This window comes from Scardinius erythrophthalmus (assembly GCF_964197995.2).
Source record: "Scardinius erythrophthalmus genome assembly, chromosome: 12".
Taxonomy (NCBI): domain Eukaryota; kingdom Metazoa; phylum Chordata; class Actinopteri; order Cypriniformes; family Leuciscidae; genus Scardinius; species Scardinius erythrophthalmus.
In genome coordinates this window covers 11,372,128-11,388,659 of record NC_138232.1, presented here as the reverse complement: position 1 = coordinate 11,388,659, position 16,532 = coordinate 11,372,128, and the positions used below count along the sequence as shown (strand labels likewise).

At 35.0% G+C, this 16,532-nt stretch overlaps 1 protein-coding gene across 1 annotated transcript; it reads left to right on the top strand.

Moving 5' to 3' along the window:
- Positions 1-2,435: 2,435 nt before the first annotated feature.
- fgd5b (FYVE, RhoGEF and PH domain containing 5b) lies at positions 2,436-15,777 on the top strand. Its single transcript, XM_081379862.1, has 21 exons — positions 2,436-2,638; positions 3,449-5,656; positions 6,195-6,300; positions 6,392-6,450; positions 6,575-6,605; positions 6,761-6,867; positions 6,981-7,101; positions 7,300-7,378; positions 7,503-7,553; positions 8,553-8,611; positions 8,754-8,825; positions 8,974-9,042; positions 10,148-10,231; positions 11,503-11,582; positions 11,666-11,759; positions 11,856-11,993; positions 12,431-12,533; positions 12,629-12,738; positions 13,993-14,115; positions 14,203-14,345; positions 14,980-15,777. Exons 2-21 carry the CDS (start codon positions 3,606-3,608, stop codon positions 15,014-15,016), a joined length of 3,717 nt encoding a protein of 1,238 aa, XP_081235988.1. The 5' UTR covers positions 2,436-2,638; positions 3,449-3,605; the 3' UTR covers positions 15,017-15,777.
- Positions 15,778-16,532: the final 755 nt, after the last annotated feature.

Sequence of the window (16,532 nt, the reverse complement as noted above, 5' to 3'; positions counted from 1 at the left end):
GTTTGATATTTGTTTGGTTAATAATTTTATATATTCAAATTGATTTTAAATTGCTTCTGCACAATTATCTTTCTTATTAAATAAATCTTTAAATAAACGTTAAAAAAACCCTGCATATGTCTTATTGTGATATAGAGATATGACCTTTGAGGGCTGACCAATAAAAAGGTTACTTTAACCTTCAAGATTTTTTTTCTTGAAAAAATTGTTAAACTGCTTCTAAGAACGGTACTTTCCAAAGATAGTGACCTACAGGGATTTTACCAGCGTGAAATGTAAGTTCATAAAAAATGTATGCAACTCTTTTTTAACACTTCATTGATATGTTGGCTTTTTAATCCGATAAAGCTTCAGCAGAGCTCCACATTACTTGCTGCAAATAACTATATGTTAACACACCATTTCATTTTTATAAAATGACAAATTCACCCTTCCTTCTTACTTAACAGATGATATTTCCTCATATCCTTTTTTTTTGTGTGTTGTATCATTGCTGTCTTGAAATATAATGCTCTAGTCAGAGCTAATGCATTAAATATACCTATGTGTTATCCTGCATCAACACATATCAACAGGGACTGGTAAACACATTTGCAATGAAAACTTAACTCATGCTATGTATGATCAAAAGGTCTGATGCTCAGATAAAACAGAATCCTTGATAAACACTCAACCTACTTTATCATGCTCAGCATTTCCTGCTTGAACTGGAAAGGGTGGAGTGTTCAGGGTGTTTTTTCCCTTCTTTGTTCAAACGATGAACAGTGATTTTGTGTCAGTGTGTGCTTGTCTCCACCATGTCTTTATGTGCACGTCTATGTGATTGTGTGTGCCTATGCTTAACGTTTTACTACAGCAGGTTCGCTAACTGCTTACTTGCTGTTAGCGAACAGCCAGTGAGATCTCCCTCATTTTCCAGCGTTTTCTTTGACTGCAATGTGAATGAATACACCAGAATCATATTCAGGTTATGACTAACTTCAACACTGTGTGTGAAGGTAATGAGCCTTTGTGAGTGTGGTATGAATCAAGGATAAGAAATGTGCCTTATAACCATATTTGTTTATGTGGGCAGTGAGTGGAGAGGAGAAGAGGATATCAGTAATATTGTCCACCTTTGTTCACTCACCATTGCGATTCCAAAAGTAGCATGCATGAATATCATAGAGGGAATGGAAGACATAGACATTAGGATGCCATGCATGATGTGATCCAGTGTATTATGTTGTGCATGCAACTCTTAACACAAAGTAATACACTTTCCTTTTTTCTAGTTTATCCCAAGTTTGTGACACTTTTGTTGTCATGGTGTCCCAACAATCTAGAACAACTGAACGGGTAAAACATTTCATCCTGGAATAAAGATTAAAACAGGAAGATTTAATCATTATATTCCCATCTAAATACACAAACTTAAAAAAAAAAAAAAAAAAACAGAAAGGACACCTGAATAAATGTTGTACTCAAATTACATTACAGTACATAAATAAAATAAGTAAAGTTAGGTACAAGTCCTAGGTTTAAAGTAGTTTTTTGAAAACCTCTTCAATTAGGATACTATTCTCCTGACCTGGAGAATTGAATGCTCACACTATCCCAGACTGAACTCAGGCTAAAGAAGTTTGAGGAAGGAAGCATATTTCTGTAGAGATGTTGGAAAAAGGTCATGGCCTTATTTAAGCCTATAGAAAAGACTTCCTATGATTAATCATATACATGTAAAAATAACAGCTGCCAGTTTTACTCCTGTATCAACTCATTGGCCACTTCAGATGTTGCAGCTGAAGCTAACAGTTACAAACTGATGATTGTAGACCTTTTTTCAGTCCTAGCTTTAATTTACTTAGCCATTTTTGCAGTTACAAGCAGATATCTGAATAAACTGACATTTGAACTATTTGGATTTAACCTGTGACTGATCTTATCAGTATAAGAGATTTACATGAGGAGAGATTCTAATCTATAATCCTGTGCAGGTCTTTTTTTTTTTTTTTTTCATCATGGGGCATCATGGAGGCTTGTTATGGACAAAATGGCTAGGGACAAATTCATAGAAAATCCCCAAAAGTGGTTATATGCTCATTATATACTTCACATATTGCCTGCTCATGAGCATGTTGTTCAAGGAAGGTTATGCAGGATAAGAGAGGTTTTTCCTATATGCAAACCTCTGAAGGCCATATGTTGCCCTCAGTTAACACATTTTCTCTATAATATTTATTTGAAGTATTTATGTTTTATATTCATATTGTGAGATATAGAAACAAATATATTTTTTCCTTCCTCAGATCTGTGTGCTCCTGAACAAGGTGGTCAAATTTCTATATGTGTGCATATTAAATATATATATAATTTTCCTTATTTAAAAACTCCTGTTTTCTTTTTGTCTTGACGCCCTTTCCTCAGGAAGTCGAGGCGAAGTCTCGTCCGTGAGTGTGTGTGCACGCGCGCTCGTGCTGAGCTCCTGCTGTCCTGCGCTGCTATAGCGCAAAACGAAGAGAACGCAGTAGTTGAGGTATAATCTCGTGTTATAATCCCGTGTAAATTCTCCTAGGATTACGATTTCATCTTTATCAAATGGATTTGACCCATTATTGTCGTGTCTCAGATGCTAGATGATCTTCGTCAATGACCGCAGGTGAGTTTTTAACACGATTCTGTAACGAAAACCAAGTATTATGGTAATTTAGGAAACGAGGAATATGTGTGTTGGAAATGTCTGAAAGTATGTGAAATAGTATCAAGTTTAGAGTAGCTCACCTTTCGATATTTTTTTTTATATTATTTTCTCAAGAAATTTGTCTCATTGTATTATCCTGTATGGAGTTAGGCTACAGCTGATCTGACTGGTTAGATATTTAATTATTTGTAAATGCTCAAGTAGAACACGTGTGAAATACGATTTGCTAATCCAAAATGACAGCACTGTTTTGAGCATAACATTAATATTTATCTTATTATGAGAATGTTTCCTAAGCTATGATCAATTTTGGCCCAATAGAAGTAATTATAGTAATACAATTTCCATTATAGTAAACTGTGTTTGAAAATGGAACTTGTAGTGAAAATTAAATTTGAAACATATACAATGCAAACTTAAATGGTTTATTTTACTCTTTGTGTAGATCATAATAAATTATTTTTTTATGATGGATTTTTATAGTTTACATTAAAAGATTGGGTCCATGACAAGGGTAAAAAAAAATACTTATATATATATATATATAAAAAAAACAGAAATAAACACTGAATGCATGATAAAAAGTGTATGCAAAATATAATATACAAATTAACACCTTGTAATATGTCAAGACAGTTGTGTGTACTGTATATCATACAATTTGATATAGAAATATGAATTTCTTATTATTCTATATTTTGTGTCCAGCTAGAAAATCTTTTTTTAGTAAATATTAATATTTACTTATTACTAAACATTGTGTTTTAGTGTTGCAAGACCACCCCCTGGACCCCAGAGGACACTTCCAGGCTGAGCCTCTCTTCGAGATGCAATGTCAACCAACTGGGATAATCAATAACCCAAACCAAAAACTGCATCCAAACCTAGAAAATATCTCCAGCATCATCTCAGTTCAAACTTCCATATGCACTTTCCACTCCACACCAACAAACATTTAAGTCCTCCGAATTCAAGAGGGCGTATGATGGAAATGCATAGAAAAATAGTACTGAAACAGGAGGGGTCACAAGAGAGGAAGACAGAGAAAAAAAATTGTACGGAAAAGACAGTACAAACAGATCAGGCAAAACCGGATGTTATTCTGGAACAGGGGGATGAGTTAGGATGCGGCGATGAGTTAGCACAGGGAATAGATTTAGATTTGGTGGAAGGTTTAGAAGAAAGTGAGACATTTAAGTCAGAGGATGAAGAAGAGTCAATGGACCTTCTCTCTGATTCATCCAGTAAAAGAGAGGTGGGCGATAACATGCATAGTATCCATGGATGCATAACACACAGAGACAGAATATTGTATGACAACATATGCACCAGTAGAACTTTCATTGAAGAATTTTGCCCTGATGGTATAATCCCAGGCATAATGTTTTCACTTGAAGAAGACATAGATGGGATGTTCCCTGATATTTGTGATGCAGGTGAGGCGTTAGCAGACAAAGATGGACTTTCTGAGTGTGATCTCTTTGAACAAACAGAGCCTCTTGAAATGACAGAGACAGAGGACAACGTCAATGGAGATATTATGATGCTTACCATTGAGGATGGATTGAACAGCTCTGATCTGTCTTCAACTTCCATTGAGGAAGAGGATGATGAAATGCAGGTGGAAAAAGAGAAAATGGAGAAAAAAGGAAACAATTATTTGTCAGTCAAAAGTGCTTCTCAGGATCTCTCAGCTGCTATTGAGTCTCCAGACTGTCCCTCATCAAACAGTGGAGATGTAAATGAGTCCGATCAGACTTCTTTATCAATTTCTCCTTTTTCTACTATTGTTTCAGGCTCTGAGGCTATCTCAGATGATGATGTACCAGATGCAAATCACAACTATTGTAGCAAATATGTGGCTGATCATGATGAATCCATGTCTGCCTCATTCAATTTTGATGTCATCAGCGCCCTCTCGCTTGTTCAACAGCAACCTGAAACCCAAGGCCAAAATTTACAACATAATCAAGATGAAGAGAGCACTGGAGAAGAAAAAGGAGTTGCAAGTGACAACTTGAGTATATCTGAAGGAAAAGAACTCACAGTAGATCATGTGTATGAAGAGACAGAGCCAAAAGTCCAAGCCAAAGGCTTCCTTCAGAACAGGAAGTACTTTATGACTCGCTCTATATCGGTGGAAACCCCCAGTAAGAGAGTTGACCTAATGACTAGCCCTGCACCAGGAAATGGGCGACTTTTGCTACACCCACGCTCCTTCTATACAGATCAGTGTTTCCTTGAAGATAGCAGGCCTGCATTGACTGGTTCATTAGGGTGTCTTTCACAAGGAACCCTCTCCTTAGCTAAAGTTACAAGAGTGGATATTCCACCCCCTTTTGAACTTGCATCCATCACAAAGCGACCAATCAGAAAAAGTTCTCCGTCCCTCCCGAACGAAATCTCTGCTTCTTGCAAGAAGCCTGATTTCGGGTTTAAACGATACCTTCTGCCGTTACGATTCCTTAGGAAATCAGATCGGAAAAGTGTGATGGATAATAGCTCAATCTCCTCCAGGTCCTCGTCTGAGTCAAGTCCTCAAGCGTCATGCAAACGCTTGGATTTAATCAGGCATGACATTGGCAGCCTGGAGTTGCAGAACTCTCCAAATTGCACACCACCTGTGTCCCCTTCTTCCTATCGCATCCAAAAGAATAGACAAAAACAAGGACTAAACTTCACTCTTAATAATGAGTTGACTTCTAGCAGCATTTCTATTGAGCCAGGCTCCCTCTTTGAGCCTCTTTCCCTTTCCAAACCTCGATCTTTTTCATCTCCCAATACCGACTCATCGGAATACGAGAACGTTCAAAACGCTGCTTCTCACTATGAGAATGTGCAGATTCGCCTCCTGAAACCAGTCATTCAGAGTCAACGAAATCAGAGTTCAACCAATGATACTGATGGCTATGTGGATATGAGCAGTCTGCCAGGCTTCCAGGGCAAAAGTCAGTCATCTGAGCAAGAGACAGATAGGTACAATTTTGGTAATCTAATGATACAATCTTATTAATTTTCTAAATTTACTAGACAAATTGGCAAACCCCCTTAATCCCTTAACACAAAAGATGCATAAAAAAGATGTTACAAAACACAATAATTAAGCAAATCTTTGGTTATATTTTCAGGATTATTTACCTTATCTAAGAATCATGACATCAAGTGACAATCATTTGTTCATTTAAGACCTTTAGCATGACATTGGATCATATATCTTCATTTTTACAGTCATAAAGACAATGCTAACAGTGTCCACAATAACCTACTGTACATTTTTGTTTTTTTTTACATCATGTGAATGAATAAATCCCTTAGTTTGTACATATTACAATTTATTATTAAAATTGTATTTTTAAGAATTTAAAGTCTTGCAGTTCCAGATAAGTAAAAGACCATTTTTTAGACAAGCATCTGATCTATGATTATGTTTTTGTCAGTAAAATTTATTGTCCGTAAAAAAAAAAAAAAAACACTTTTTGACTCGTGTAATGATTTTACCTTTTCTGTTATTTAGCCTCTACACTTTCTGTTCTCCTAATGTGAGGCCAGATGGAACAGTAGGTGTGTCTGTTGGTGTAACTAGTTCACAAGAGAAAAAGACAAAGGGATTTGACAAACTGGTGAGCTTATTATGAGTGTTTCTATGTGTCTTGCATGCATTTGTTTCAATTTATTGTAACTCAGCTGTCTTTTTTTTTTTTTTTTTTTCAGACTGTCAACTGCTCCAGGGCTTTCTACTGTGCCAAAGAGCTTCTGGATAGTGAGGCCCAGTAAGTCATGAAAACAACATCTCAAGTTTACTAGTGGAGCGGTACAAATTATTTTCATCATTGAAAAACAATTGCATAAAAATACAATATTATTATCAACATGCCTCTTTTTTCTTCATTCAAGGCATGTTAAGACTTTACAACTTCTCTGTGAGGTGAGTCATTCATATATTCATTAATGACGTTTGCCTGTGGTTTTCAGGTGGAAATATGTTAATGTGATTATGAAAAATCTGAAAAATAGTGATAGAGTGCATCTTCAAAATACCGAAATACCCTTCCTTTTATTTTTTCTCACTTCACACAATAGTCAGTTGAAGCCGATGAGAGGCTGATGACAGTGTGGACAGAGGTACCTGATATTTGTACTCTCCACAAAAATATCCACACTTTACTGGAGACCCGCTTAAAAGAATGGTAAGACGCTCTCACCCAAGCATGTGCAGATGGTACCTTCAACAGTTTATCATCCCCAAATGATGTCCATCTGTCATCATTTCATCTGTTTCATATTTCACTCCATTCATCAGGGATCAGAATCAAGGTATTGCTGAAATCATCCTGGCAAAGAAGACAGAGTTTTCCATTTTCTCTTCTTACATCAGTCATTATGATGAAAAATTGAATTATCTGGAACACATACAAAGCACAGTAAGGAATTTTTTTCAACAGAATCAAATCTAGGCTTATTAGGCATATCCATCAACCAGCCACAATTGTTTAGTGCAGCTGTTAAAACTGTACGGTGTGTTTTGTATTGTATGGTTACATGTGAATGTTTATTTATTGTGCTTAGTTACTCGGATGGCATGTATTTGCATATTTCATAGCGTGTGTTTTATATCTCAGCTACTAGATGCAGTGACCCTGAAAAAGCAGTTCCTGCAGGTCATTGTGCGCATACTACAGTACCGTATGTTGCTAACAGGTGACGTCCAAATATGTTTGTTTCTGTGATAAACATCCCTAATGTTTTAACTACTAATTTATGATTTTTGTGTGATTTTTATGTTCTTCGGTATTCTTTAACGTTTCTTATTGCTTTAAAACAGACTACCTGAATAACCTCTCACCAGACTGCAGAGAGTTTGAAAATACACAAGGTAAAATGCATTACTCAAATTACTCAGGAAGCCATTTTGTTCCCTAATTTAGTTTTCATCAATTTTAAGAAATTGACGTTTGATTCTTATCTTGGCATGTTTGTAATCACAATGGAAACCTTTGGTCTTGTCTCTCAGTGTGTATAATTGATTTACTTAAGCAACTGCAAATCTCAGATCTTCAAGATAGTTTCACAAAAGACAAATGACCTTTGACCCCATCGTGCAATTTCATTAATCTTCTTAAACAAGCCTTTCTGCATTATTTATATATGATGATCATTTATTTATGAGGTGCTGCTAAAATAGAGTATCTGTTGGTAAGGGATGTGTACTGTTATGTTCTGCAGTGTGGCGTACTATGCTTAATATAAATTTATTTTAAACATTTTTATATTGATTGTGTAATTATTGCATATGCAGTTTTAGAAAATAATTTCATATTTTCAATAATTATTGAATAAAGGTAATTAAAATAAATGCAATATATATCCAATTCTATTTACAATAAAAGTTGTATATGGCATCTCCAGCACTAATCACAGTAATCACATCTAACATATATATATATATGTGTGTGTGTGTGTGTGTGTGTGTGTGTGTGTGTGTGTGTGTGTGTGTGTGTGTGTGTGTGATCTGTGTATGGTATATATAAAAATGGTCTCACTTTTTCTTTTTTTTTTCTTTTTTGTGGTCCCCATGAGGATAAATCATACAGAATGATGTTTTTATGAAAATGTAAAAATGCAGTTTTCTGTGATGGGTAGGTTTAGGTGTAGGGATAGAATATACAGTTTGGACAGTATCATTATGTCTATGGAAAGTCCCCATAAAACATGGAAACCTATGTGTGTGTGTGTGTGTGTGTGTGTGTGTGTGTGTGTGTGTGTTCTATTAATATCTATTAATATAATGAAATAATATACAATATTTGCATAGTTTGAAAATGCCAATGTATTAAAATATTACATCTCTACCTATTACTCTCTTGCCCCTTAGGTGCTTTGGTTGTGGTCTCAGATGTAGCTTATCATGCCAATGACAGCCTTAAAAATGGAGTGAGTATGTGTGTGTTGGCCTAATGTGCTTGCAGAGAGTCTAAATAAAGTTATATAAATATATGTGGAACCAAGTCTGTATGTGTATATGACGCCACTGTGACATGTAAGGGAATTGACCATGTTTTTTTCTCTCTGTCAGGCAGATCTCCTGCGTTTGGTCCACATTGAACACAGCGTTCTGGGTTTGACAGATCTCCTACAGCCTGGGAGAGTGAGAAATTCAATGGCTTACTGATCACATAACACCTTAAACCTCTTATCCTATCAAATTTAGTTGGTTTATGAAATTGTTTCAGATTAAAAAAACACAATTATTCAGTAATGGTGAGTAAGGTTGTCTATCTGTATCTTTGCCATAGGTGTTTGTGAAAGAGGGCACCCTGATGAAGGTCAGCAGAAAGTGCAAGCAGCCACGTCACCTTTTCTTGGTATGCGATTTGATTTGATTTACCCACAATATTTTTGCAACGTGATTATCAATTATTCAAATATTTTTGCAACTACAACTGAAAATCTTCTCAGTCATTTGGTTTTATATATCACTTTTGTTTGCTGAGATGAGATTGTGAGTGTTGAGCACACAAGACACATGGTTGCTTTCTCTCTGCTTAGTCTCTAGTGTCTCTCCTTTGTATTTGTGAGCTATTTTACTTGTTTTTAGAGTTTCCTGGCAGGATGTTGTTCTGTGTGTGTTTATGTCTAAATGTGCTATTGTTTTTGCCGCGCTGCTCTCACCCCAGAATAAGTCTGTGGGAACGGGGACAGAGCGATCTGTTAAGATAACAGAACATAGGGTGACAGGATGGACGTGAGATGGGCTGTCAGAAATACTCTAGGCTTTTAATCCAGACGGACAGTTGTGCAATGAGACGGGCATGTGGCCCCCAGAGTGATGAACTTGAATATCCCTCATGTTTTATTACTTGATGTAGGAGACAGTCTGTGGCATATCGTAGTTTCTTATGCACCATTGATTAACATTTCAGAAGACAAAATATGCTGCCTTATCAGACAGAATCTGATGGTAAGAAGGCACATCTGAGTCCAATGTTTGCACAACATCCTGTCTACAAAGATGAAATTTGGTTGTGCTTAGTTATTTTCTTTACTGCCTATGATAACCAACAATCCTGTGCACATGATTTGGTATTTGTTGGAAAGAATAAAAATGGTGTCAGACTGAGTAATTAATGCCTAATGGTTCTATATCACAGAGAAATACAGTAAGTGATTATTCGCTTTGTTATATCACAACTTGAATGCACGTTTGAATTTGTTCTAGATTACTATGTTATCATACCTTGGAAGCTGGTCTGAAACCAGCTGCCTTAATACAAACACACTGCCTGTGTAGTCACTGACCAAAACCGACCTCATAGTGCTGTCTTGTGGTGAAAATTTGTTACTGCGACCAACTCATATTAACTGTTGTGGTATGCAAATAACAAAATGATCAAGTAATTAGTTGTGCTTGTATGTTACATGTATGTTGTGTAAGTTATATTTCTAAGCCTTAACATTTTACATTTTCAGATGAATGACGTAATGCTTTACACATATCCTCAGCAAGATGGCAAATTCAGACTCATCAACAGATTACCACTGGCAGGGATGGAGGTATGAATGTTCACAATTATGGAAACTTCTACTGTTTATTCTTGCATAATGGTTTTTGGAAATCTTTTTTCCATAAAAAAAAAAAGTATAGGCATAACACTAATGCAGCATTTTTAGTGCCCAAGATGCTAATTATAAGCAGTGTTGTTATTTTTAAGCAGTGTTGTTATTTTTAACTAAAACTGTTAGAAAATATTTTTCATAAATTGAAATGGAGCTGAAATATAAATATTATATGAAAATAAAAACTTGCTAGATTAAAACTTGAAAATTTGTGACGATTGGAAATGTTGCCTTGGCAACTAATTGAAACAAAATAAGATTAATACAATTAATAAAGTAAAACTGAAATATAAACAAATTAAACCTAAACAGAAATAAATTATTTTCAAAATGACTAAAACTTAACTCACAATTAAATAAATAAAAGCTTATTCAAAATATTAATAAATACTACAATAGCATATAAATAGTACCAAAATAACACTGACTATAAGTATGTATGTAAAGCATTATTTAAATAGTACCTTATAGCACTATGTATAATTTTTATTATATAATAGTATTGTCACGATCTGTGTGTTTAGTTTCGTTTTCATGGACTTTTAGTTTGCATTCGTCAGTCACCTGTTTCCTATTTTTCCATTGTTCCTAGTTTCCCACCAGTCGTTAGTTGTCATGGACACTCATTAATCATCACATCTGTTTGTCATTGTCTCATCACCACTGTGTATTTAGGTTCCTCCTTTTCATTCAGTTGTTGTTTGGTAATGTTTGTGCGTAGCATGCTGTTATGTTCTGTCGTTGTGTTGAATAAATCTAGCTGTTATTGGGAAATACTTATTCTGCCTTCATCATCTTTGAGCTGGGAATGTGACAAGTATAAATAGTAGAAGAACATAGTCTAAAAGAATCTAAAGGTCTAAAAGAATAATGATAAAAAATGCTTAAAAGAAAACAAGATGAGAATACAGAACTAAAAGAATGAGGAAAAAATGCATAAAAAAAGACAATAAACTTAAATTAAAATGCATAAAACATGGCAGATCGTTCTCTTCATCATATTATAGTTTGCTTTTCTTATCCGTTTAAAAAAAGTTCCTATATATGTTTTATTTGTGTTTATATTTTCCTTCTCTCATTTTGGCCTTTCCTCTTATAGAATCTTAATTTCCAATTTATTTTTCCTTTTGAGCTCCATAAATGATCTGAACCACAGACAGGGAGTGAATTATAATTATTAAACCTTTCTCACTCTTCTTGTCTTTCAGGTCAGCAAGCCACCTATAGAGAACGCTCAGAGTGCACTGAAGATAGAAGTGAAAGATATAAGCATCACTTTGTCTGCCAGGCAAGTGAAATACACGCACTCACTCACCCAAGCATGCATGTGTATGTGTTCAGCATGACTGATGCATGTGTTCCCGTGTGCAGCTCCTGCATCGAACGGGACAGTTGGTTTGTTACACTGAATCGGACATTGGTGGATCTTGGCCCAGCATCAGGAGACGTAGTGGACTGTTTTGAGGTGAGGAACCTTTATAGACAGTATGAAAAAATGTCAACGTGACACCTGAAAGAGTTGACATTTTGTTTCCTGTTTTGAATTTGTCTTATGTTTTAGTTAGTGGAGAGTCCAGAGATGTGTCTCGGTGAGAACGCTCCTCCCCTGTTGTCTGTTTCCCAGGTGACCGTTTGCATGAACTGTCCCACACATTTCAGCCTCACAAACAGACGACATCACTGCCATGCCTGTGGCAAGGTACAAATGCATACAGAGATACTTAGGTTGAACTTTATTTCGATGGTCTGCTTTAAAAACTGTAAGTAACTTTGCATCTACATGTCAACTAACTCTCATTAGAGTATTAGTAGACTTTCTGCTTAATATCTGCTGACACTTTATTTTGATGCTCCCCCAACAAACATTCTACTAACTATAAGTAACTTTGCAACTACATGTCAACATATTCTACTTACTTGAACCCTAACCTAACAGTCTACTACAGTCTATTAATACTCTAATGAGAGTTGGTTGACATGTAGATGCAATGCTATGTTGCTATGTTGTTGCAATGCTACTTATAGTTAGTAGAATGTCTAAAGTGGACCATTGGAATAAAGTGTTACCCATACTTACATAGAGTACCACTTACAAGCTCTGTTGATTCTGGTTTTCCTATCTTATCTTACTTGTAGGTTGTTTGCAGAGATTGTTGCAGGAACAAATTCCCCCTCAAATACATGAAGAACAGACGTGCCAAAGTGTGTGATTATTGTTACACTGAACTGCGTAAGAATGGTACAACCGCAATATCTTTGATTTAATTTCAAATAGTTTTATCAATTAAACCTAGTTATGCTTGACTCTCATATGTGTGTGCATCTGTTTGAAAGATGTCGCCGCAATAACAGAGAGCTCCAGTCGACCGCTCTCTGCTGTCTTCCAAAACATTCATCCTTCAAGTCTGTGGAAGAGCCGCAAAGGCCATTTATCTTTCAACCAGGTATCTCATAACCTCTGGATTCATATCTATATCGAAATAATACCAAAATATTTGTTTGCACTCTCAAACAAGATCATTTTTCACACTGATCTAATGTAATAAATCTAAATTGTTTGATTACAAGACATTTTTCACATCTATTGTATAATTGGCATGGTTATGATGCTCTTAGTTGTCATTTGTCATGTAGTAAGTCACTTTAGTAAGAAAGTGTCTGCTAAGAACATATTTAATGCAGTGTGTCTTGAGTTTGGAGCCCAAGGAGTATAAGTGCTATTAAAAGGGATTTGCACTTATGACCCTTTGCCTTGCAGCTCTTGAAGATGACTCACATAATTAATTATACCCTTTAATTTCACCCAAAAATCAAAAGGGCAAATATATGTATACTACATAAATAAAATTCAATATTAAGACTATTAAGATTTTTGTCATTGCATTATTTTTAATAGCAATTAAACCCCCATCCCTATTCTTATTATGTTAATGCAACTCGTGTATGTATATATGTATATGTATATATATATATATATATATATATGTAGTATATATCGTAAAATTAAATCGTAAAAATTTTAAATGTCATCATTAAAAAAAATAAACACTGTGTGTGTGTATATATTATATATATATATATATATATATATATATATATATATATATATATATATATATATATATATATATATATACACATACACGAGTTGCATTAACATAATAAGAATAGGGATTGGGGTTTAATTGCTATAAAAAATAATGCAATGACAAAAATCTTTATAGTTTATATTAATATATATATATATATACAAAGAAGTGTTAAGTTGTTTTTATTTTAAAATAATGCTATTTTAAATTTTTACGATTTAATTATTAGCTTTTTACCAACTCACAAACCCCCCTGCAGTGCCCTCACAAACCTCCAGGGATTCACAGTTTGGGAACAGGGTTATTATGGTTAACAATCTAAAACTTTTAAAACATTTTTAATAATTGATATGAGGCTGAAATAGAATGACCTATACATCTTAGCTGTATTATAAATAAAACTGCAATAACACTGTTAAAACTCTGCTGTAATGCATGCAAATCATCACTAATACAAGTTTTGTAATGAGATCTATGAATACGTTTAATTTAAATAATATATAATTATATATATTTTTGTACATTTTTAAATGAATATTTTCTTTATTTTTTGTTTATTTTCCTATGAATTTGGGGTGAACTATGAAACATTAATGTGTTGTCGCCAAGGTGACAGGGCCTGAGGCCATGATGAGTGGAACGCTGCAGAGGTGCAAGAACAGCAAGAGAAGTTGGAGAAGCCTGTGGTTCCTCCTAAAAGATAAAGTTCTCTACACATATCCACAGCCTGAGGTACTGCACACAGTCACGTTTTTGCACACATTAACTTGCAACATGCAGTTTCAAATCTCTCCATTGTGTCTTTTTCTCATATATAAGGAGAGGGTGGCATGTGAGACCCTTCCCCTGCTGGGTTTCTCTGTGAGGCCGGAGGTTGAAGGGGAAAGCAGCATGTTTCAGCTGTACCACAATAGCACTCTCTTCTATACTTTCAGAGCCCAGGACAGTAACACTGCGCTGAGGTTAAAACATAAACTTTACATTCACAGTACATTTATATAAAGATGTATATGATATATAAAAATGAATAATGTTTCTATATGTACTACCATTTAAAATGTTTGGAGTCAGTAGGATTTTTTTAAAGAAATGAATACTTTTCTTCAGCATTAAATTTGAAAAAAAAGTGAACAAAAGTGACAGTAAAGATATTTATATTGTTACAGAAGAATTCTATTTCAGATAAATGCTGTTCTTTTGAACTTAAAAATATATATATATCATGGTTTCCACAAAAATATTAGGCAGCACAACTGTTTTCAACATTGATAATAATAAGAAATGTTTCTTGAGCAGCAAATCAGCACAATATAATGATTTCTGAAGGATCATGTGACTGAAGACTGGAGTAATGATGCTGAAAATTCAGCTTTGCCATCACAGGAATAAAATACATTTTAAAATATATATTAAAATAGAAAACAGTACTTTTAAATTGTAATAATATTTCACAGTATTAATGTTTTTACTGTATTTTTGATCAAATGAATCCAGCCTTGTTTAGCATAAGAGACTTCTTTCTAAAACATACAAAAAAATATAACATATATGTTAAGTTCTACTATTATATAATGTGAAAATTCTGTTCTGTTCTAGGTGGGTCAACGCCATGGAAGAAGCTACAGTTCTGTAGCATCAGTCGTCCTCGTTGTGTCGTCTTCTCATACCAGCAATTAAATCTGTTATTGATCATTCAAGAGCAATGCATTTGCACGTCATGCTCAAAAATCACTACCCAGTGTGACTGGGAGCGCAATCAGCCATCCCTACGCTAACGTGACGCAACACATGTATTTTTGGAATGCCAAGGGAACAAAATGCTCACACTCAGACATTTATTTTATGCCAAATGCTTCTTCCAAAGACCTCGTTGAGCTGTGGACACACTATAAATGGCACTTCCAGCTGTCATCTAGATGAGAATATCTAGATGAGAACTAGTGATATGTTGCTTAACTTAACCAACAGTTTCATTATACAATGAAATATATTATGTAATATCCCAGATCACTCAAATATATTAGGACAATTTCTATAGATGGGAACTGGTGTGAATTTGAGCATCTTATGTTCAATCAGTCTTTTGGACAATGGCATCTACAGACAACCAGTGGGAGTTATTTTTGGACCGATAGTTAGTATCTAGCAAGCAACAGAGCTGGAATTCTTGTTGCACTTGATGAGGATGCAATGTTTAATTTACTTACCTTTTGTCCAATTTGCCATTCTGTTCACTTGGAATATCAGGTTTTGTCATCTTCAATATGAGGGCTTAATGTATATTTATGAGGAATGTATAAGTAGTTTGTCAGATGGATTAACTGTTATTTAATCATTTGAATAAACATTATTTGAGTGTAGTGCATTGTGTTCACACTGAGTTATCAAACCCCACTAGTGCCTCAACTTCAGTGTTTTCTTCTTTTCCTCTTTTTGTGTGTGAAAATTTGCTTCCTTCATGCGGTTATGCATATAATACCTATAACCTCTATTGGGTTGACCAATGCTGAAATCACACCGTTGACAATATGGTAGTCATGCATATATGATTTCCTAAATGGTTCATTCCATTCAATTCAGTTCTGTTCTATTCAAATGTTTTTGTGTAGTTTTTTTTTACAATGCAAATCATTCTAATTCAGAGGAGGAACCAAGAGTTTATGTTTAGCTCTATAACTTTTATTAAGACCCCTCTGAGTTTCTAAGTTTTATTTCCAATGATAGGCAGGTTGAGTCCACAGAGAGTGAATTTTTGAGATGTGATTCTGTGATTAAGTATCTTCAACTCAGTAATTAAAGAGTGTATTACAGATTGAGACTGTGTGTGAGGGATATGAAGAAAAAGGGAGGGGTGACGTTGCCCTGCTTCCACGTCCCCAGGAGACAATGTGACCCAGAACAGAGTGAGAGTGTTTTCTGGAGTACCTGAAAGTTACGGACACCTTGTCCCAAATAAGAGACACATTCATCATTTTACCTTCCTCTCTCTTTTCTTTTGTATTTTCTTATTCTCCCAAGTCACTCTGATCTCAAGCTATTCCTTGTCCATTCTGCCTATCACGTTCTGCCTCACATGCTCCCCTTTTTTCTTTTCTGAAAGTATATACAGTAAGACTGTGTATGTGTGTGTGCAGGGGCGCAGATAGAAT